This window comes from Salarias fasciatus, chromosome 15 (genome assembly GCF_902148845.1).
Source record: "Salarias fasciatus chromosome 15, fSalaFa1.1, whole genome shotgun sequence".
In the NCBI taxonomy this organism is placed as follows: domain Eukaryota; kingdom Metazoa; phylum Chordata; class Actinopteri; order Blenniiformes; family Blenniidae; genus Salarias; species Salarias fasciatus.
Window position 1 is genome coordinate 18,502,189 of NC_043759.1, and position 23,245 is coordinate 18,525,433.

Here is a 23,245-nt window from a genome sequence, read left to right on the forward strand (position 1 = left end):
GTAGCATGCAAATATTAGACACATTGCCACTAAATACTGATGAAATAGTGAAAAGGACGATGATTACCCTCATTAGAAAGAAGACACGGGTCTGTCTGGCCTCGTCTCACCAACAGCTGTGGGGTCAAAAACATAAAAGATCAAATGAAACACAAATGTATGCTACATGAGGGTCCGGGGTCTTTGATGCTTTTGTGTTTTCTTTTTCTTCTTCTTCCTCCTCTTCACGAGCATATGGGGAGAATCTGACAACAGGGTGTTTATCTGACATAAAGAGACTTGAATCAGCTGAGAGGACGTTGTGTTTGTTCTTCTGGTGTTTCACTGTGTTCCTCTGTTTTCTCTCTGTTCACTCTTGTCTTTAATCCTCTGCTCTCTCCCCACCGTCGAAGCCCATGAAGGTCCCTTGTGAGCTCCTCGGCGCTCTGGGTTATTGGACTCACCACAACAAAGAGAAAACATCCCACGTTTGTGAATGGGCCCCTGCCAGTTGGACAGGTTCTTCTAAAACAAGCGTTTCGGCGATGGGGGGAAGGCGGCCTGCTCCTCTGAGGCTGCACAGCCAGCGGTGTGGGTCGAGGGCACGATGTGGGATCCAGTCAAACCTTTTCAGAGTTTCATATTTCAGATCGAGCAGATCTCAGATACTGAGGATCTTTTTCAGTGGGATCCTCTGTGATTCTTTTTTTTTTTTTTTTTCGCTGTTGGGGATTTATTAATCGTACCAATGACCTGTTTCCATGTTCTTTCCGTGAAAACTGTTTTGCTTTGTGGCCTTGTGTTATGACAGTTTATGCATAATTTTTAAATCAACCAGATGTTAAAGATTAAACTTTTGAGAGACCAAACCCCTACCAAGGCAGAAAAAGATCAACTGTCCTTTGATTTGGTTTTCCATCAGAATTTTATCACAGAAAAGTTGTGCATCAGCTCAGATCTGTAGCAGAGACCTATGATATGTCTTCAGTGGATACCCGGTCGGTAACAGAAGAAATAAAGTGGCAGAGTGGAGAAGGACAGCTCGGTCTGCAGGGTCCGAGCCAGAACAAGAACTCACAGATCAGTGCAGCTCTAATCACAAATATACAACATGCCGAAAAACAGCTTCGTTTTCTAGATTTAAACCATCTGGAGGACAATTTAGAGACTTGCTTTCCAAATCCTTCAGTCCAAAAGTCCTCATTTCCAAACTCTGAACACAATGTGAGTGTTATTGAATTAACAAAACACAAAACAACGGGAAAAATGATTGACCCATGGGATAATATTAATAACAATAAAGCAACACCTTTACTCGGTATTTCTTTTGAAGCTATATCCAAGGGTTTGACTCAATCCAGATCCAGTGTAATGTCGGTCCGCTCTACAAAACTGGTGCCGTGTGTAGAAAGTCAGCACTTCATGCTGTTTGGGGTTGCAGGGCGCTGAGTCTGACCCCGGCTGACCCTGGGTGCATCAGGCTGCCAGTCTGCTGCTTATTTACACCCAATATACACGTGTTTAGACTCCTGGGAGAAGCCTCTGTGTACAAAAAAACAACACAAAAAGAGAACATGCAAACTCCACAAACAAAGAAGTACTTTTTTCAGATACATCTCTCACTCTGAAAGTGGAATTTTCATTGAGTATTTTAACAACTCATTTTCAAAAAATCATGGGCATCCGTTATTTTCAGTGCACTCAGGATTTTCACTGATGAAATCCTCTGGAGGTTTGTGTCACTTAATACAATTTGTAATCCGATATTTCTGTGTAACTGACACAAGAGACGCTGGATGATTTTTCTCTGCATGGGCTTTTGTTACACAACAATTTTGTGCTGATCACACAAACATTTCATAAGTTTGACCACAAGGCCATTGTTCTTTTCCTGAGGGGACGCTCTCAGCCAGGGTTGCAAGAAATCAAATAATTTGATAAAGATTCAGCTCGTGTGTGTTCCCCGGCCAGAGAGCAGCGTGCCAAAGAAACATTTCCATGTATGATTTGTGGAGAAATCTTTCACACCCCTGCTGAGGTTTACAGTCACCTCTCGGATTAACAAGAAGACTGCTACAACTTCCTAGTATAAAGTTTGAGTCGCGTCACATCGCGAAACTGTATCTGAGTTCACTGACTTCCCATCGGAGAAAGAAAATAGAATATCATCCCCCTAATTGCAGATTACAAGTACAGTAATCTGATCGCAGAGGAGACTATATTGAAATCTGAATCCTGAAACCAAAGGAATTATTTACACGTCCGTCCAGTGAGCAGGTTGCTCCTGCAGTAAAAATACCCGTGCTGCTCTTTTTAGAAAGTCATTATTGGACGTGAATGGAAAGAATTAAACATGTGTGTCCTGCTACTTGACGACAAAGCGGCAGACTACTTGGAAAAAGCGGCTCTTCCTCCCCGACTGCTCTCGGTCCCATGTTTGCCAGCGATGGAATTTTACTGGAGAGTCTGCCTTGTGCTTGACTGCCCGGTCTTTATACGTACAAGTGAATGAGGGATGGAAGGACTTCAGCGCTGCCTCTTTTCAGCGTCCACTCTTTTGTTGCATCATGTCTCTTTGTCTGAGCGAATGTCTCCTCATTAAGCGCCATGCATAAAGACTGGGGAAAACTCTTGACTGTTTGCAGTTCACTGTATGACTTCTTGTCACTGGGGCAAGGCAGACCGGGGGGCAGCGGGAGGGAGAGGGCGAGCGGGCGAGCGAGGAGGGTTTTTTTTACATTCTCATTCAGTGGATAAGCTGTGTTGGACCTGGTGTAAAAATACAACAAAAAAGGCTGCAGTAAAAATAAGAAGAAGAAGAAGAAAAAAGCCGGTCTCGAGCTGTTTTCATGAATGACCCCAAGCTGGGAAAGGAAGAGAGCAAGGGGCGGAGGTCATGTTAACCATCAGGGAACCCACAGAACATGTTTCAGTGGAAGAGAGGTTGTTAGGACTGAAAAAATGTTAAAAAAAAAACCAATAAAAACATCAAGTGTTCCTTTTTATTGCATTTATAAAGAGCATGCATTCGTTGTAATTGGCCTGTTTCATTTTAAGAATGCATTTTTGAAGGTTCACAGAACCGATGGAAACCTGTTAAAGATGACTGAAAGGCGAGGAGTATTGATTTAGGAATATGTGTCTTTATTCTGTTGATAACAAGTATTATTTTTTTTTTTTTCAAGGTCTCACTGACTGGTTGCTGGAGAAGGTGGGAGGCAGAGAAAGAGAGAGAGAGAGCGAGAGAAGAGCAGAGCTTCACCTGACAATCAGCACTGCCCCCTGCTGGGCTGCACCTGTCTGAAATCCACTGTCTCTCTGAGCCTCTTCCATCCATCCATCCATCCATCCATCCATCCATCTGCCGGGAGGATTTCTGAAGTGTGGAACTAAATCGGACTAATCAGTGAAAGCCCATGCACAGGGAGAACATGCAAACTCCACACTCAGAAAGGCCCCCAGTCCCAACCTGCTCTCCAAGCATGGATCTTCTCTCTACCTGAGGAGCGAGTGCAAACCACTGCACCACCGTGCACGGCTCTGAGCTTTGCATGTGACTCAGTAAGTTGACCCGGAGCGTATCGGCCGTTAAAGAAACTCAGATCTCATTATGTTTAATGTTTCATGATGATAGGAACTGGTGACGCGCACGTCCGTTTACTCTCTTGTTGAAATAGGTTAGTTTATGGGATCCAGGCACGTTTGCTGGGAAAGCGAGCCGTTATAGTGTTAACTGCTTGATTTCACAATGCAGTTTGACCTGAATTTCTCACCTACACAAAGAGGGCAAGAATGCAGGGACCATGCTGAGATAAGAATGACTGTGGCGAAATGTGCTGTGGGGAAATAAGAAAGAGACTTTGCAGGCCAGTCTGTGCACAAAGTCTGATGGGGGTGGGGTGGGTTGGGGTTGGGGGTGGGGGGGCTTTTATACTCCAGAAAAATTAGACCATAAATATACCTGTTGAACAGGAGTCAGAGTGAGGCCAAGATATTTACCTGAACACACACACAAAGGCAGCACAACACTTCATATATTGTAAAAGCTAATAAAGAAATACATTTCTGAAAATAAGAAGTTTCATACTGTTGCAGTTACGCTCTATTTTTTTTTTTTCCTTTTTTCTTCTCCACCAAGCTGTTCAGCATACTTGAGCTTGTTTTTGGTTTCACTCTGTATGATCTCGAGTGTTTTGGTCGCCTCTGAAGTGTCTCACAAGTAGAAAGCTTCAGCGACAAGCAGACGAATCAGAAGTCTGCAGTTTAAAAAAAAAAATAATAAAAAAAAAAAAATCAGGTTGCTTGGATTTCAAAATCGGTTTCAGTGCAAAAACCACAACCAGCCTTTTTGTGAGATCTGCCATCCAGGAGTAAAAGTGAGTTATTACAGCCTGAAACAGAATAGGTCAAAGTGAATATAAAATTATATTGTTGGTAAAATATCTAATAAGGTGCGGTGTGGCAGGTCCTGTTCTCGCAGTAGTCACCCCATAAGTCACATGACCACCTGTAGACAGCCTTTTTAGTGAAAACGACTGCAGTTGAGGGGAAACCAGCTGGTCTACGTGGGAATGCCAGAGCTGCAGGCATCATAGCAACGCACACAACAAGGACGTGAAGAGCAGGAGCAGCCATGGTGGGAACCTAATCTGAGCTGCGCCGCTCTCATCTGCCCAGCATGACATACCCCTGTATCATATTAAAACATCCTCCGGAGCTCATATGCGTCACCAGTTTACTTATTTAGTCCTCGTTCCTACAGGTGTCATCTGATTCGTCCATTCAAAACAGATGGAGGAGGAGAGATTCCAATCCGGAGATCAGTTTTTAACACGTGGCATTGATAATGATGGAAAATGAATTTGTTGGACGTTCGGTCCTCAGACATTCCTGCTCTGACTGACTTCCAGGTTGCTTAGCCATTGGGGGTGACCCTTTTCAAGGTCAGACAAACACAGCTCGCCCAATAGAGACTGGACGTCAGGAGGTCCGGTGACAAAATAAAACAAAAACGTCATCCCAGCAGGAGGAAGAATGCAAGAAGACGGTGCGAAAGGCTTTGAGTGGAGCACCCAGGAGCCAAGGAACACAGGCTGTGCAGCGCATACACAATCTGTGTGTATGTGAGAAAGTGTGTGTGTGCGCGCGTTTGTTTTGTGTGAGACTCAAAAGGATTTTTTTTTTCTTTATTTGTGGAATTTGTACCAAAGCGGTGCTAGTAAGTAGTAGTTAAAGCTGACTTTAGAGTAATTCCTCAGGAAATCAGCATAAGTTAATGCACCTGGAAATCATGAGAACGTGTGTGTGTGTGTGTGTGTGTGTGTGTGGGTGTAATATTGTATGTCTCTTTATTTTTTGGTGGGCCGCCAAGTGTGAACACACTACTATGAAGCGATTGAGAAAGAGAGAGCGAGGACACAGGCGGGGACTCTCAGTAGGCAAAGTGCAGGACAAATGGGGACAAGAGGCTCTACACAGAGCAGTGAGTTTGTTGGAGAAGCTAGTGCTGCTTAGCACGTACGCCCAGCTAAGTGGCTACAGGAAGGGGAGCCGGCGAGAGGGCTGAGAACGAGGAGGCAGGGAGAGGGGGAGTTTGTTGATACTTAGATGGATAAAGATTCCTGTCACTTGCACGAAAGCTTTCCCCCCCCCACATCAGAAAGGGCTGCCGATAACGCAGACTTTGATCGCCGCTCTCCGGTCAATAAAGTCTGTTTCTTCACCCCGTTTTGCTGCAACCGGAGCCTTAAAGTGAACTAATTCCCTTGAAACGGGCTAATTGTGTTCAGTTGACTTCTTTGGATGCAACAAGCTTAACAAGTTAATCAACCAGGAAAGCCTCTTAGTGACAGCTTTGCCTTAATTGCATACCAGACTGTGATCATCAGTTTGGATGCAGCAAATCTCATTGTGCGTGAAAACTTGTGGAGATTACCTTAAAAAAAAAAAATGCAGGAAACACAAATTGATACTACAAGTTTATATTCTGTAATTCTGTGATTTTAATTAAAGGTTCCATGCAGAATCGAGTGCTCGGATCCCACGGTGTTGCTACGATGACCCTCTCCTCGGTCTCCCTTTGTTTAAACTCTTCAGCAGCAGCTTTCGCCAGGGGCCCTTTAGCCTTCACCAAAACATTAGAAGCAAAACAAACGGAGCCGTGTGTGACAATAAAACGGGGAATGCGGCGGGGTGGGTCGGATTTGTTTTCCTGAGACGTGACCGTGCCCGCTCATCCCCGCTCGCTCCGGTCTCATCTCGTCTGCTCGCGCCATGCTGCGCTGCAGCAGTTTATCCAGGAAAGCAGGGGTGAAAATGCTAACCTTTTCCACACAGCAATAACTTCCCACCATGACATCGAACCAACATTGCTTCAGGGTCCCTCAGCGCTCGCTGTGAAAATGTCAGACAAGCTCTTTTCATCTCGGGGAAATCCTATCTGATTTACTCACCCCCTCTTCCTTAGCTGAGGGTCCTGTTTGTACAAGGCCATGTTTCATTTGAATATCAAAGCCTGTGAGGAGGTGGCCAGACACTCTAAATGACATTTTTTGGGCTTCTCTCGAGGAACGTGACTGCTTAAGTGTCCCAGACGGAGGAAGGTGATCAGTGAGACAATGCGTCCTTTGTGGCAGGGTTGGTGACCGTAATCTCTGTTTATCTGCTCTCTGCTCCGAGGATGAGATGAACAAACTCACATCCCACGGCGCGGCTTTGCTCGACTTCTCAGTTTAGGTGGCTTTTGAGGAATTGTTCACATTTTTGCTCGTGAAACCGAGGAACCGTGATGGTGAACATGCTTCGGACATGTCTCTCTTGCCTTCGTTTTGCTGCCTTTGCGGCTCGTGCCGAGCCGCCTGCGAAGGGAACATACGAGGCAGTCCCACAAATATTTAGCATCAAAGGTGCCCTGCAGAGTTTTCTCTCGAAGGAATAAAAGCTGTGTTTATGTCTAATGTTAGTTACCCGAACGAGCAGCGTCTTCCCTCCAGGTTGAATGCATTTGCTTCCTCATAAAACATTTACAAGCCAAATTTCTTTTAATGTGTTTTGGCAAACTGCTGAATCACTTGGCACAATGTTCCACAACTGCACCTGCTAAAAATGTGTTGGGGGGGGAAAAAAAAGAAACAAATGTAAGACTTAACTTTTCCACAGAGCATGTGCCAAGGAATGCAAACAGCACTAAGGATCCTGCTGTCTGCTGCTGATGTCTTTGGATTCTCCTGACATGAAGAGTCAAGCCTGACACTGCGCCGCACTGACGGCAATGGAGCTAATCCAAGACGATAATAAGAGCAGGCTGTACAGAAATGCACACACAGGAAGTAAAAGTGTGTAAAAACGATGTAAAAGTTGTTGGCAGGAGTGGACTGATTACTTTCTGATTTTAGGTGCAGAGGGATTCTTTATGCCTGGTCAGGATGGTCAACTGGTTTCACTTTTAACCCTTTTTTTTGCCACTTTTGCAACTAAACAGGAAAATGCTCCATTTCTGCTCATACAGATCTATATTCATTCGTCTGCATATTTAAAGAGAAACTGCAGGCTCGCATCGCATTTCTTCAATCTCCCTTTCACACAAGCAGATAAAACCGAGTGATAATTCCTGAAAAACAGCAAACATAAACATGACAAGTGGACAATAGCATAGTGTTCTCCTGATAGCACTATCCGACATCAAACACTTCATCTTCCTCTTTATCTGTGCATGAAAAGTCTACCTGTATCCTGCGCTTTCTGCTGGAAGAGGTTTGCGTGTCCCTACAATGCTCCGAGGAGCCTCTCATACTTTAATCTCACGAGTCTGGCATGAATAGAAGTTTGCAGCGCGACCCTGTCTGTGAGAATCCAAACACGAGCAACACGGGGATGAAAATATCTTCAGGATTCAAAGATACTGTACCGTACATGCTGTTACACCGTTGGAGGCTGAGGGAGTTATTTTTCTTGCGCAGGCACGTCATGTTTTTGATCCTCCTTGCAGATTAAATTGTTTCACTTAAAACATTGATCGCTTCAGGGCTTTATGTTTTTGGCTGTGAATTTCTATTAATCAGATTGACATCCTTTAATGTGTTTTTCTAGCGTGCAGCTTAGTTCAGTACAAGTCTTTGATAATGTCCATTCTTTTATTTATACAGTATATATATAGATTTTTTTTTTCTTCTATTGTACATAGTTCATTCTTCTATCTTCTATTTGTGGAAGGATTAGAATCTTAATTCAAACATCCAAAGAAACAGAACAACTTGACAGATGTAGAACAGGAACATCAAGTATCAACTTTTCAATCCAGACCCCTGAGGTCCTCGGGAAGAAGTTTACAAAATGTTCCCAGAGTCAGACGTAACAGGATGAAGCAGGTTTTAGTTCCAATGCTCCTCACGTACGGGAGAAACTTCCTGAATATCTCATGCCCAATGTCACACTCACTTCTTTTATATCAGGAATTAATAAAGGATATCTGAATCTAAAACAGTATTATTTGCTCAGTCTTCCTTAAAAAATACATTTTATTACTTTTTACCACATTAGGTTTTTTGCTCCTTTCGTGTCTTTCTGAATTGCTTTGGTTTAATGTACTTCATAATGCTAACGTTTTAATGTATTTTCTTGCAAAGCACTATGAGCTGTGTCGTGTTTCTATGTTGCTATAGAAGTTAATTTGCCTTGACTTGCCTTTAAGAAAAGATTTATTCATTTTAAAATTTCTATTTCATTCATTACAAAAAAAGCCCAATTAGTTCAACAGTTCAGAACAAAATGTTCTGTTCACTTGAATGAAAGGGAACAGAAAGAATAATAATCTTGTCTGCTCTGCCCCTCGGCCACTCCCTTATGTACAATGTGTTTAGAAGTAACTGTTTTACACACTGAAATGTCTACATCAGTGGTGTCAAACTCATTTGTGTTTCACGGTCGCGTTTACCCCAATTGGCTCTCAGTTATGCCAAAGCTGTAAAATGAGCGAGCATAATAACCTTTGAATACAGACAACTTTGATATTTTACATTAGTTGTAGTGCAAGAAATTCACAAGTACAGTGTATCCTCACAATACTGTAACGTAAGGCACTTTTCACATAATCTCTTGAGAATTTACTAAGTATTTCATGATGGTGCAATCTAGCTATATCATGCATATTTTTAATCATCAAGGTATCGTGCATTGTTGCAATCTGCAGTTTGACTCTGGGTCTCGTAATGTATTATGAATGTCTCCTTTACAGAAAAAGTGCAAATTGACAAAAAACTTTTCTCAGTAAAATTGCAGGTAATTATTCATTCATCCACCTTCGATACTGTTTTATGCTGGAGTCAGTTCCATTGAGCAATGGGCAAGGCCAGGACCCTGGACAGGTCTCCAGTCCATCACAGGACAGATATACACAAACACATATACAAGGAGACCACATCAGCTTAACCCTCCACATCTGTTCCAAATGTACCTTTAATTCTTTGTACTTCTCAGCCTTTTCATGTTTTTTCTTTCTGGTGTTGTCATCTATCTATCTATCTATCTATCTATCTATCTATCTATCTATCTATCTATCTATCTATCCACAAATGAAATCTGTTCAATGAATTTTTTTTTTAAATAACTTCATTGAACAAAAGAGGAACAAATATTTGAATTAAACGTGCATAAAAAAAGATTTTGACTGACAAGTTCTCACAATTTAAAATAAAAAAATCAACTGATTTAAGCTCTGTGTCGGGTAACTGTTAAGTTGAAATAAATATCAATAAATATCAATCAATACAAGTCTGTAATGACGTCATCGCCATTCTGTTCTCGCGAGAATAGCAAACCGGAAGCGACGGCGAGGGAAGGTCAAGAAGTAAACATGGCGTCCTGCAGCATGTTGAGGTCTCTCTGGACCTCCTTCTCGGGGCTGAAACTCGCTACTGCAGGCATCAACACGGCTGCTTTCCAGAGATTAAATGTCCCCCACATGTCCGCCTTCTCTGTCCCGAGCAGAGGGATCCGGCAAGGTGAGGAGTCCGTCTCAAAGTGTTGCTGCCTGCTCGTGTTCACGTAGAGACGCTCCGAAAGCGTCCGGGTGGTTTCTGCTCTCATTTAATTTAGTTTTACTTTTGGGAAGGTGGATAAACCAGGGCTGAAGAGACGAGACACCAGAAAACCATTTGAGAAAAATAGGAGCCGTAGTGATATAGATGAAACCTTTCTCTGCTGACTGCTGTCGCTGTGCTACAGGAGAAAGCCGCATTACCTGCAAAAGTTTGGCATTATTTTTTGAGCCTGTTAATGAATTAAATGACTGACAAAATCATAGATTATAACATTATTACAACAGTTCCTGCAGATACCGTAGATCAAATCTGCTGTACCAGTTCCCCCGTGTTTCTGTTACTATCAGACCTCAGAGTTTTGAATCCTTAAAAAAATAAAACTGCTTCCTAATTCTAAATTTATAAAAGCCTACAGATCGATCTGAATCATGGGTTGGATCAATCATACATGTAAAACACAAACAGGATTGATAAATGTTGCCGCAGGTCTCACTTCTTAAATAAAATGGTAAATATGAGCTGTGAAGCTTGGATCACTGTTTGGATAATTGTTATTTTATATATATATACAGCGCTCCTGGCATTATAAAACAGGTTTTTGTCATGTTTGTTATGACTCATGGACAATACGATGAACAGTTTCATGGAAAGAAAAACAGCGTCCAATGTACAACTCTAGACCCTGTCTTTTTATAAATTTCACATTTTTGTGATTACATATTTCATTGGTCAGTGTTTTACACTGGATTTCCTTATTGATGCAGCCCTTTTAAGTTACTTTTTGAAGCACTTCAATGCTGTTTCCTGTCTTTTTTCCTTCAGTTGTGGAAAACCAAGATGGTAAAACAACAACCGTAAGTGCAATGTTTTCTCTTTTCATTTCTAATAAGCCTCCAGTGTTTTTATATGTGGTACTATTGTCACACCTGGTCCTGTGTTTACTGCGATTTGGGAGAAATACTTTGTTTCATGACAGTCATCCTGAACTTGTCATCAGAGTAACTGTGTGGATGTTGATCTTATGTCAGATTGAAGGAAAAATCATGGAAATTCCAGAAGGACCACAGCCTCCCAATCCCTCAGCACAATGTCCAATTTACAGATGGAACCTACAGAACAAATACACATATACGGTAATTGAGGTGGCCAGTACACAAATCTTTCTGCTTTGTAATTTAAAGGCGCGGAGAGTGATTGGATTGGCTGATTTGTTTTTGTTCACAGGATGTCCTGTTGCTCAGTCAGTTCATCAGGTCAGATGGAGGGATGCTGCCCAGGAGAATCACCGGTCTCTGTCGAGAGGAGCATCACAAAATCTCAGTGTGTGTGCGGATGGCTCACAGAGCAGGTCAGGGTTTGGATCAGTTGTGTAGAATTGACAGTGGCTGTTCTTTATAGATGCATGCGGTCTAACATGTTGAATATCATCATGTACTGTGGTATATAGGAACATGTGCCTATATCTTTGATGGTGGCTCAGAATATGTGGTCTTGCCTGATACAGTGAGATGGTTCTTGAAAAGGGTCTGTCATAGTCATACGACCACACACAGATTGAGGGCATCTTCCAAGAATGCTGCGTTTTCTAAACTTCCGCCTCGTTACGCTGCACAGGGCTGCGATGTCCTAACGCGACAACCAAAAAAAAAAATACAGCAGAAAATCACATGATCAAAGTGACAGCAGCAAAGCTGAAGCTAGTAGATGCTATGCACCCTCTGAATTGTCCCTCTGCGTCACTTGTCCAAAAATATTGCAAGAACAACTGTTTGATTTTGTCTCTGCTCCATTTATTTATTTCACGATGGCACTGGGGGTGTCTGTAGATGATGTTCAGGATTTTCTTCTGCACTGATGAACGTGGTGGTCGCTTCAGATATAGAAGAGAATGATGCCATACATGTAATGTTGCAGTGAAAATATTTTAAGGCTGCTTAAAGTCTTAAGATGGGTAAAATAAAGAATGCACTATGAACACTTCAATGAAATCTGGAAAAGAGAAGATGAACCAGTTTCACTTGATCACGGTTGCATTGAAAACCTTGAGAGATGAAGTTGAAATTTGCTATTGCTGAAGTCTCGGAAGCATCTGCACTGACGTGAGAGACACTATACTGAAAATACAGCCAGACGTGAGACAAATCTGGTATTTTTTAGTCCTTATTTGACTCTCATCACATTCTTTTTTGGCAATCTGAATAGCAGAACTTGATTTTTTTTCCCCCCAAATGAAATTCATTTTTCATCTATTTGCACAACTTCACAGTGAATATACACTGACCTGTGTAACATCTTTTTCTGCTTCCATTAGCACAGCGTAGTGTGTGTGATGTTGCACCTTCCTCAGGGTCATAGGGCGTTCATGCTGAAGTCTGATTGTCGTTGCATTTGAAATGTGATGTGAAAAAATTGGATCGAAAGATTTAAAAAAAAAAATAAAAAATGCAATTGAGCATTGAGTTAATTGGTCTGTTTCTCTCCTGTGTTCAAGGTTTACTCCCGGACCACAGACCCAAACTTCCAGAGGGCCACGTACCAAAGAAGCCCAAACCACAACTCAACAGGTGACAAATGCACATTTTTATATGTTATATTTTCCCAGTATCTGTCTGGCTGTCCAGTGCAGGTGAAACTATTACTGAGGCTTTGATCTCTGTCTGTATATGAAACAGATACCTGACTCGTTGGTCCATCAAGTCTGTAAAGCCCATCTACAAAAAGGGACTGAAGTGGTGTAAGAAAAGAATGGATGTTGGCGACCCAGCTCTCAAGAACAATGTGCGTTACGGCGTTAAGCCCATGAGCTTCAAGCATTGAGAGACAGAAAGCCTCACGTGTCGGCAACAACTGGAGGACAGTGGGTGGGCTCACTCTTCCAGGATGCTGTGAAGATTTCATGTCGTGCTGAGCTGGGAAAAAAAATCCTGAAAAAGTTGAATCCATCTGTATTTATTTTAGTTCTTGTTTATGGAACTGTGTCACACTGAAATGAATCAAACTCGGCCCCTCCCAGAACATCTATTCCGATTGCTGGCTCTGAGGCAAACCCTTGAAGTGAACTCCGCTAACAATTGAATGGGAACAACTGGGTCAGTGTGACAGCTTCAAAGTAGGAGGTATGTTGACCATGTATAAGCAAGACAACACAGATCCGCAAATAAAAATGTCTGTTTATTCTGCCTTTCAACATGTGTTTACTGTGAAGGAAAACGTTTTTGAATTGTTACTTAAAGGGAACAAAAAGCTGATCGACACAAAGCATTGTGGGTTTGTTCTAAGGCAACACATTCATTCCGTGTTTGACATGTCTGTGTGAACAGTGGAGAATTATGAATAATGTAGGTTCAAACAAGTAAACAAGGTCTCTCTCACAGCTGGAAAGGCAAGCTCAGGTTCTTGATGCCGGGGCCGATGTAGACGTGTCCGTGCTGCAGGGTCATCGGCACATGGAAGAATGTCAGCCCGGGCCACAGCAGGCTGCGGATCACACACACCTGGCCGCCACTTTCAAGCTGAAGACTCCACGACCCTAAACACAAACACAGAGGACTCGGACTGTTGATGTATGAAATGCAGGAGGGAGGAAGTCACAGGAAGTGTGTTGTTTGTCTGCTCCTTTTCACAGCCTCCACCACAGCAAGTCGGTTCAAGTTTTTACAACAGTTCTTCCCCAGAAACATGGTTGGAACCTAATGTAGAGGCAGGGCAGATGCACAGGTCGAAGTGAATTCCATTCTCATCTTAGAAACAAGTTTAGTAAAAAAGAAAATTACAGTTGTATTGTTATTTTTAAACCTTGGAAGTGCATGTGAACACACTAGACATGAGGTGTGTAATATACCACATGTAGTGTCTGTTCTGGGAGGAGAAGCAAAGGCAGGAATCAGAAGCTGGAAACTGATTCTCGGAGTAAAGGAGGGTAGCAAAGCCCGGGGTCTCGGAAGAAAGCACCTGTCTTCTGCGGGAGATGCATTATACAGCGTTCTTCCCCCCCGGAGCCCCGTTGGAAAAAAAAAAAAACGTTAATGCTTCACTCCTGTCAGCAGAAACATGCGATCTGCTGCAGCAGTGTGTGAGGCACTCAAACAGATGTGTGCTATCTGCTGGAGCGATGACACCGCCGGCATCCACGCCAGGCCAGAACACACACACCAACGTATGCACATGTGGAAGCGTTCTTCAAGCTGACATCTGTTGCGTGTTTGGTTAGTGTCGCTAAACTGTTTTGCTCTGCCTCTCCCTCCCTTCATACATACATTTACATGCAGGATCCTCGCTGTGTACATTCACTCTGGTCTGGACAACCTCCAGCTACCAACCTCACACACTCACTAAACATGACTGTGCATGGCCAATCTCACATTTTTCTCTTCACTAGATTCACTGCCTAATATTTGCCTTCTGGTTTTTCTCCTATATGTAATATGAACCCACAGCATCGAAAGCCACATTGGCACACAACGATATATTTCATCAAGAATAATTATTAACGGTCACGTAGTATCCTCTTGGCACAATTAACCATCCCAGTGGGAAAGAAAGAAACTGTTTATTGTTGTGTAAGGTTTCGTAGATTTGGAAGAATGAGCCCAAACTCTTGATGATGTTGAGTTGCTTCAATTTCAGTGATCCCATTTATGTTTTGGTTGTCACTGAGAGCTTTGCAGGTTAGTAAACATGTTTTTCTTTTTTTTTTTGGAAACATGTTAAATAGATGCACTTTCTCAACAAACCGCTCAAGGACTTTATCTGTCTGAACTGCCAATGACTGTGATTCAGAGGTCGGAGATCAAGTAAATACTTACTTTTGATGAAAAATGCAGACTTTACTAAATGCATTTACCGTAAGAATCTATTTGGCTTCTGTCTTTCACAGCGATCGACAAAGCAAGTAATTGCAAGTTTCCCTGTGGGCTTGGCTAGTTTTTATGAAAAATGTCTTTCCTGCTGCAACTGGGATTCAGACCTGGGCCGCCCACACTGTGCGTCAATACCTAACCCAATGCACTGCTGTGTGTAAATGTTGTCAGATTGTGTGTGAAGTTCAAGTTATGGCATATTTAGACTTGTTTTAAGTTCTCAGAAGCATTTTACCTCTCTCCTGAACGTTTTCCTTGAGTAAGTGATAAAATGTGTTAAAGATTGCTCTCATATCTTTCAGTTACAAAGGCAGAAACAACAGGTTTCACCTTCAGGGACGTCGTCACTCAGGGCATCCAGGAAGTCCCTCGCCAGGTTTCGCCCCGCCAACTCCAGGATGGACTTTTTTTTTAGGTTCTTTGGTTCACTGAAGTGCAGGAAATTGTCCAGCTTCTTTGCCTCAGATTCAGAAAGACCTGAAGAGAATTTCAAACCAAACATCGATCTGCTCACAGCAGTTACAATATATATACGGTAGACAAGCTTGCATGTTTCATCAAGATGCGATGAAGTATTTCATTAAATATTTGACAAATCCATTCAGTTCATATCATCAAACCTCAGAGTCATTCACATGGAGCAGCAAATATCTCTCTATAATATGACACAGATGCATGAACCACAGGATATACATTTACCACTGAAGCTGCAGTTGATGTGGACGAGGCCCTGTGGAGTTCTTATGAAGGCGCCACGAGGGACCACAGACACTTCTTCATCGATCTGGTGGACTGACACTGCCAACCGCTTTTCCTCATTCACTTTGCTCTGGAACCAAAAATTTCATTCTCAGAGTGATGGCATAAGACACAACTTAAAGGAAAATCTCTTGACTTTAGTCTCCATGTACTGTATGTCTTATAATCTTCACATTTATCTATCTCTGACAGATTGATACTAAATCACAGATCACTCACCACTGCCTCTGTAGACTCCGATCCAACCTGTTCATACACAAACGAGGGGTCTCCAGTGAAGTGGCCTTTTGCAGTTTTGGATACTTCGTTGATCATGGACTCTGTGGCTGGAGGGAGCAGGAACCAGTCCATGCAGTTAAAGCTGGAGTAGACAGAGGAGGAGAAAAAAAGTTATATAAACAAACATATATGCTGCTACAATGAAATACTTGCTGCTGCCGAACCTGTACAGATTCTTTCTGTCTTTCAACTCATCTTCTCCCCTCCCTTGAACAATAAAGTAATCCTCCTTTATTCCTAATATTTTACCCCAAAACAGGACCCGCTCGAACTTGTAGTTTTTTTTCAGGATCACGAAAGAGGTCTGCATGGCGGCTTTTTGTTCACTGGTTAAAACAGATCCGCTACCGGCAACGAATTCCATGGCAGAACAGAATAAGTCTGAGTCCATTGTCTGAGAAGTAACAGCAGAAAACGATCCGGGAAAGTAGATTTTAAAAAAACGGAAGGAATTTAACAAAACATTCACATTCAATCGCTGCACCGGCTACTAATAACAACAAGCTTCGTTACTATGGCAACCATGAATGTTTTCCAGGATTTATTTTTACAATTTTTATTTTATTTTATACGCGACTTAAATTTTACTGGGAATAAAACGAATAAAGTTCTAAAATAGAGTCTTTTAAAACTGTTTGCTCGTGTTGATTAAAGAAAACCAGGAGACTGACGTCACGACGCAACAACGTGAGCGCTCCTCTGACGGTGTTATGCCGAGTTCTGCCGCGGCTGAGGGTTGTACCCCCTCCTCATGGAAGCACGTGCAGCGGAGCAGGTATAAAGACAAGGCTGTAATTATAACTGACTACCTCAAACAATTCGAAGTAACGCATTCAAATTGATGTAGACGTTTTTCAACCTCGAAGATATTATAATTCTGTTAAACTCAGGCAGACAGACACTTATCAGTGAGAAACCTGGAAAACAGATTTTCAAACCTTTTCTTTTATTAAATGGTACTTAGAGCAACACTGAACTGCAGCAGCTGTTGGAAATGTCTGACATTTCCTTATATTTGACTCCAGAGGGTATCATTAATTTTGGCTTTGTACGGAGATTGTACTCAGTTTTGGTGGTTATTGGTTGGTTTTACAAAAAGATAGACATTTTCATCATGTTGCTCTACCATGTAACCAGATGATATGAGTGTGTTTGTGTGTGTGCTTGAGACCCCGGATCCATAAAATGCAATGTATCAGTGAAATCTATATACTATTAACACCTTACCCTGCATGATCTTGGCAGGTGCATTAGCTTTCTGTTAACTAGGGTGAACAACATAAATATAATAGCATAAATGAGATGATACGCAGAAATGCCTTGTCATTTTTTAATATTCAAAATATACCTCATTTGTTTAAATAGAAACTGCACTTAGGCCATATTGAAGTCATAGAAGTGATCTCTTTAACCAAAGAAACAATATCAGGAAGTCTTCTCAGTAGACGTCTTATGATCCGTGCTTTAGGAATCTCTGAAATCAATTAATCATAGAAATAATGTCTGTTTTATTGAAAGGAAATGCATATCCACTCTCTTTCCTTGTCTTCATGTACAAATAAATTTAACAATCGACTATGATCAACAGTAATCTTCTCAAGGATGACCTGAGATAAAGTTTCCACAGCTTCTGTGTTTTTGCCTCTTACTGAGTAGAGTAGAGTAGAGGTTGACTCAGCTATCAATTAGAAGAAATTACAAAACCAGTATAATCCATCATAGATGTCTTGTGGCACTGAGATGTTCTTACATTTACAGTAGTTGCAAAATTGAATGTTTTAGTGAGTTTGCCAGCCATGTTTGTGGCGGTGCGGTCATTTGCATTCTCACTCCACAGCCAGTCCCCCCATGCATGTGTGGGTTTTCCTTGGTTTCCCTGCACAGTCCAACAACATGTTTAAGAGATTAATTTTTGACTCAAATATCTAGTGTCACATGAATGTAATCATAGGTTTCTGTATTGGCTGTCTGCATTGCGCCTTCACCAAAGTTTGACTTGGCTCAACTCTAGACCTTCACAGCTATTGGTTCAGTAAAGTGTTATAATGTGATTATTGAATGTAAATTTGTGAAACTTCTTTGTGATTTTTGTGTAGCTTTGTGTATGGAGAAACACACACGGACAGCAATAAAGGTCTGCAGTTTTGCAGTTCTGCCAAATTATTCAGGGCAAATCCAGAGAAACCAAAAATCATACAGCAATTAACTTCTAATGCATATTTATTTGAAAGAACACACAGAGCATGCAAACTCAGCAAAGAAAAGCATCAAGCCGGACTTAAACGTTAGTGTTCACGAGAGCAGTTCACAGATAAGAAAACATTTTTGTTAGATCTTATATTTGAGGTGCATTCGTCAAGTATTCCTGCTTGTTCTGAGGGCTTTTGGCAGCAGCTTCCAGCACATGACCATCTGTCTTTATATGGGTGTTCTGCAACTGCAGGAGGACGGCATAAAGCACAGTGTGTCTGGATCCGTATTGAGGGGATTTGGGGATTTTTCCTAAATAAGAGAGGAGAAAGAAAGCTTTGTGTGTCAGTGCTATCATGTGACTGGAGTTTCATCATTCTGAAAGGTGGGGCTTTCTGGTCAGCTGTGAGAATTCTTGACCAGCTCTTGAAACAAACCCACATCATCCTAAATTTAATTCATGTTTAATCTTTATGTCAGATTACCTTGATGGTCTACTCTATCATCAGCAATTTGTGTGCAAATTGGCCACATTTTGCCTCCAAATGTTGATCCTACTCTCTCCCCGTCCAAGCGTGCCTCTTTGATCTGATGGCATTATTTTCCCGTTAATGAATATTAATGAACACGCAGAACTCATAAGTGCTGAGATTAGGTATCTCTGAGCAGGGCAGAAGTAAATTCTGTTTCAAAGAAACTAAACAAGCAGCAGTTGTTTGGTTTATCCTGGCTCAGGTCCAACAAGCCTTCGCCTGAATACACAGTGTGAAGCTGGTTTATGTTACACTAAGAAAAACCTGACTGGCCTCTGTCCAACATATGATTTGGGGCAGTCTGCTTGAGAGGAGCTAATCTTGTGCAAGATGATTTTGTCTTTCAACACGCCTTCTTTGAGCCGTGTGACTTATGTGCAGCTGTTCTGGAGCTGGAAACGTAACGTTTTACATTTCCTTCTGTGTCCTCCATGAAGTCATTCTCTGCAAAGTCAGCATTTTTTTTTTTGTTTTTTTTTTTTGCACAAATGTCATTCATTGTTTACACATTCTGTTAGTGCTTCCCAAAATAATTTACTTTCTAATGATTAAGTTGGGAATCTGCAGACATATTTATGAATCTGTGAGAAAGAGTTACAGTCTTTGAAATGTGATTTACAGTTCGCTCACATCAGGCTGCATCACAGCTGCGGAGAACTTCTGCTAACACAATATTTACTGCTACATTTAGCTTAAGTAATGTGAAACTGCAGCAGTAGCGCTTGTAGTCCCATTTCCCATGAAATGCATGCACACGAGAAATTGATATGAATTAAGCGTGGGAAAGGTGGACTCCACGATCACCACTGAAAACAAACAGAGGGAATTACACTTGTAAATAAACATAAACAGGACCGAAAATGAGCTCAAAGCCTTAAAAATAACAATTTAAAGACCCAAATTGTAGATGATTCCTGTTGAAAACTGCAGTTGCAGAGTACACACAGGCGTGTTTTAATTATTCCCGATGTCCATTCATTCCCATGCTTGTCTATTCCCATGTCACACGGCATTTCCAGGACTCGGTGTGTCGGCTGTGATTGTCCAAACAGAGGGGCCTCGGTCTGGAGTCACATGCTTCACCAGCAGCAGTGATTTCAGCTGCCTGGCCCTCGGCCCTCCTGGCTAACGTAGTCCGGCGGGAGAGAAAAGGGAGAGAAGTGGGGTGACTTTTCTAAAGAGGGGAGAACACACAAGGACAGCCTTCACCAGCCCACCTACTCACCCGCGCAGACAAACACACTCTGAGCTTGTGCCTCGGGACGGCACCTCATTAGAGCTGGCAGTCTTGGTGGAAGTTTTGGACTTGCGGAGTGACGCACACATGCACGCCACTCCGGGTGCCGCGCACCGATCGGCCCGGGGAAGGAAGTGAGACTTTTTTTTTTTTTTTTTTTTTTCACTGAAGCAGTCTGTTTCTGTCCTTGTCCCGCTGCTCTGGGAAACTCGCTTCCCAGGCGACCGGCGTTGCCATGGCACTAATCCTGACGGACAAAAGCGAGGAGTGCCACAGAGCGCGATGCTGCCACCGCCTTCCATTGGTTGGCATGATCCCACGCGATGCGGCCATTGGTCAGCCGCGTGTTTATATACAAATTAGAGCAGTCAGAGGTCACATCCATCCATCTTGGTGGTGACATGAAGGAAATTTGACCTCAAAACCTCCGAGCTCTTAAACGGGTTTAATTCTTATTTGATACACATACATATCCACACACACACAAACACACACAGCCACAAACACAGTGTCTCCTTCTTAGGTTCATTGGCCCGGGAGTGCAGAATTAAGTGAACACTGAGAGAGAGGGAGTGAATTGACTAAATAATAGCGTCTGTGCTTTATAAAGGCACTGACAACAACAATACCAAGAATGCGTCGAGGGCCACCCGGTTCACCGGTTTTGCACACCCACACAAAAACAGAGTCATACGAGTTTTGGGATTAACAGTGGGTAAATATTTTAATCCGGAAAAGCCCGTTTTGTGCATGCTAGTAATACCCGACAAGCTCAATTGCTGATATTTCAAATAACCAAGAGTCTTCTTGAATTTCAAAGTCTGCTTTTGTTTACTTTGTTTGCTGCTCAATCTTAATTAGCGTCTAGGTTTTCACTGTTGTCAGTTTAGATCTTAGAAATAGAGTGACCGAGGAGGCCAGCATTACCATACCTGGACTGAAGAACGAAGGTAGCGTGTTTGAGATATATCAGGAGTTCAATAAATTTGGTCAAACCTCAAAGTGAGGCGAGCAAACAGAAAGGAGAGTTGAATACTGAAGGACGCAGCATGTTGCAAAGAATAGATTTCCAGTTAGGAGTTTTAAAAACACCATATTCACTTGGGATTAAACTGGGCTTTGTCTTTTGAACAGTGTTGTTTTCCATGGAACTTGCATCCGTTTGTACTTATTTTCATAGCTTATTTCTAGGGTATTTTTGGATGATTGAAAAAAAAAAGAAATTATTCTTCCTATCAAATTAAAACAATGTGAACAGATTTAAAAAAAAAAACTGATTTTTCTTTGATTTTTCTTTTTGTTTTGAACAATATAACATTAAGAAAGGTGTTTCTGAATTAATGTGGACAAGTTTTGGAGCTCCTTTTCACCAAAACCACACGATCTGCCGTGTGTCCGAAGAACCGAGGAAGTTATCCAAAGACGAAATGTCCCAAAGCGCCTCCAGTTCGCGTGTAATTGTATCAAACGTTGGACGAGACTTTCACACAGCCATAAATACAAGTCAAGAGCCATGTGGGCTGGAGCGGAGACAGTGGATTTGTGGTGTGTTTAACATCAGGTCAAAGTTTGGTGTGTGGTTTTGGAAAGCTGTGCGCTCGTTTTGGCTGCTGCTGCTGCTGCTGCTGCTGGACGGAGCTGCTTCCCAGGCTCTTAACATCGACATTACTTACACTACTCGGAACTAACAGAAGACAAGCCTCTCCAGCAGGGATCAGGCATTACACGCACACACACACACACACACACACACACACACACACACACACACACAGGAAGCACAGCCAGCATATCAGGTGTCTAATGTCAATCTCTTCATTTGTTTCTCCAGCTCATCGTCGGAGCGGCATGAGGGTCTCTGCAAGTTATTAGCGCCCCTGCATCCTGACCCCGCACGGCTTTCTCATGTGACTTTGTTGAGGTATGTCTGCTCAGATCTGTCCGCAAACATTTTTGCATGGAAGTCGTGCAGCGAGCAATTTCCTGATTATTAGATTTTCACCAAAAAAATAGGTGATATTGTGGATCTGTCTACAAAAGATCATGTTGCACTGTGAAGTTTGTTGCTTCCTCACATCTTCACGATGAAATAACACTTTGAATATGCAGGAAAATGTCTTTGCGACAGATTTTCTTCAGTTCTGCTGTCCATTGATCCATCAACATTAAGGTGTATGGTATATACCACTTAAGGGGCAGCTGCTGCTCATCTGATAGCAGATCATCTTCCACTTTCAAGATTACAGGCTCTTGCCCTGTCCTTATGTGGAAGTGTCCTTAGGAGGACACCGGTTTGACCACGTGTATGTGTATGTTCAGTGAATCCAGACCGTTTCCATAGCAGCGTTCAAAAATTGATTTAAAATAAAAAAAATAAAGAAGAATCACATGTACATTCATATTCATAGCCTTTTCCATGACAATGGAGCTCAGGTGCCTCCTGCTTCCACTGATCATCCTTGAGATGCTTCTGCAGTTTAATTAGACTTCATCTGTGGTGAATTTACATGATTGGACATGATTTGGAGAAGGAACACACGTCTGTCTGCACAAGGTTCCACAGCTGACAGTGTGTATCAGAGCACAAACCGAGCATGAAATCAAAGGAAGTGCCTGGAGACCTCTGAGACAGGACTGTCTTGAAGCACAAATCTGGGGAAAGACACTGAAATATTTCTGCTGCTTTGAAGGTTCCAGTGAGCACAGTGGCCTCCATCATCTGCAAATGGAAGAAGTTCTAAACTATCGGGACTGTTTCTTCTCAACTGAGCGATCAGGTGGAAAAGGCCTTAATCAGAGAGGTGACTGAGAACTGGATGATCACTTTCTCTATGCTCCAGCCTCCTGTGGAGAGAGGAGAACCTTCCATAAAGACAACCCTCTGTTTGGCGTGAAAGCCAGACGCCATGCTTGGAGGAAAGCAGACACCGTTCACCAGGCTAATACCATCCCTACAGTGAAGCATGGTGGTGGCAGCATCATGCTGTGGAGGTGGCAGGGAGACCAGTCCGGACAGTCATGTACTCGCAGTGCTCTTGACCCCAGAGTGGCGAGACGGTTCATCTTTCAGCAGGGCAGCGACTCGAAGCGACAGCCAAGAGATCAAAGGCGTGGCTTCAGATTCGTCTCTGTGAAGGCCCTCCAGTGGAAACTGCCCAAAGATGGGTGGGCCAGGCTCGTGCCATCATGTTCCAAAAGACGAGAGAGTGAAGTTTCTGCCAAAGCTGCATCAACAAAGTACTGAGCAAAGGCTGTGATTTTTTTTTTTGTACAATGGATTTGAAAAAACAAAAAAAAACAAAACATGCTGTCACTGTGGCGTATTGCGTGAGAAAAGCTGAGGGGAAAAACAAATTTTATTAAAATGTGAAA

General features: G+C 42.4%; 2 protein-coding genes across 2 annotated transcripts; one reads left to right on the forward strand and one right to left on the reverse strand.

Moving 5' to 3' along the window:
* Positions 1 to 9,789: 9,789 nt before the first annotated feature.
* mrps18a (mitochondrial ribosomal protein S18A) lies at positions 9,790 to 13,195 on the forward strand. Its single transcript, XM_030110859.1, has 6 exons — positions 9,790 to 9,977; positions 10,839 to 10,870; positions 11,045 to 11,149; positions 11,241 to 11,364; positions 12,508 to 12,580; positions 12,689 to 13,195. The coding sequence occupies exons 1-6, from the start codon at positions 9,830 to 9,832 to the stop codon at positions 12,831 to 12,833; spliced, it is 627 nt and encodes a 208-aa protein (XP_029966719.1). The 5' UTR covers positions 9,790 to 9,829; the 3' UTR covers positions 12,834 to 13,195.
* Positions 13,196 to 13,384: 189 nt separating this feature from the next.
* Positions 13,385 to 16,346, reverse strand: rsph9 (radial spoke head component 9). The gene is made up of 5 exons (XM_030110858.1): positions 16,078 to 16,346; positions 15,854 to 15,995; positions 15,575 to 15,704; positions 15,206 to 15,352; positions 13,385 to 13,545 (listed from the first exon to the last, which is right to left on the reverse strand). The coding sequence occupies exons 1-5, from the start codon at positions 16,302 to 16,304 to the stop codon at positions 13,385 to 13,387; spliced, it is 807 nt and encodes a 268-aa protein (XP_029966718.1). The 5' UTR covers positions 16,305 to 16,346.
* Between the last annotated feature and the right edge of the window lie 6,899 nt (positions 16,347 to 23,245).

Excerpts from the sequence above, each read along its gene's own strand:
- mrps18a (XM_030110859.1), top strand. The coding sequence starts at position 9,830 with ATGGCGTCCTGCAGCATGTTGAGGTCTCTCTGGACCTCCTTCTCGGGG. Across the intron at positions 9,978-10,838 it reads GAGCAGAGGGATCCGGCAAG|TTGTGGAAAACCAAGATGGT; the intron begins GTGAGGAGTCCG and ends TTTTTCCTTCAG. Across the intron at positions 11,365-12,507 it reads GCGGATGGCTCACAGAGCAG|GTTTACTCCCGGACCACAGA; the intron begins GTCAGGGTTTGG and ends CCTGTGTTCAAG.
- rsph9 (XM_030110858.1), bottom strand. The coding sequence starts at position 16,304 with ATGGACTCAGACTTATTCTGTTCTGCCATGGAATTCGTTGCCGGTAGC. Across the intron at positions 15,353-15,574 it reads CATCAACTGCAGCTTCAGTG|GTCTTTCTGAATCTGAGGCA; the intron begins GTAAATGTATAT and ends AATTCTCTTCAG. Across the intron at positions 13,546-15,205 it reads GAGTGACGACGTCCCTGAAG|GGTCGTGGAGTCTTCAGCTT; the intron begins GTGAAACCTGTT and ends GTTTGTGTTTAG.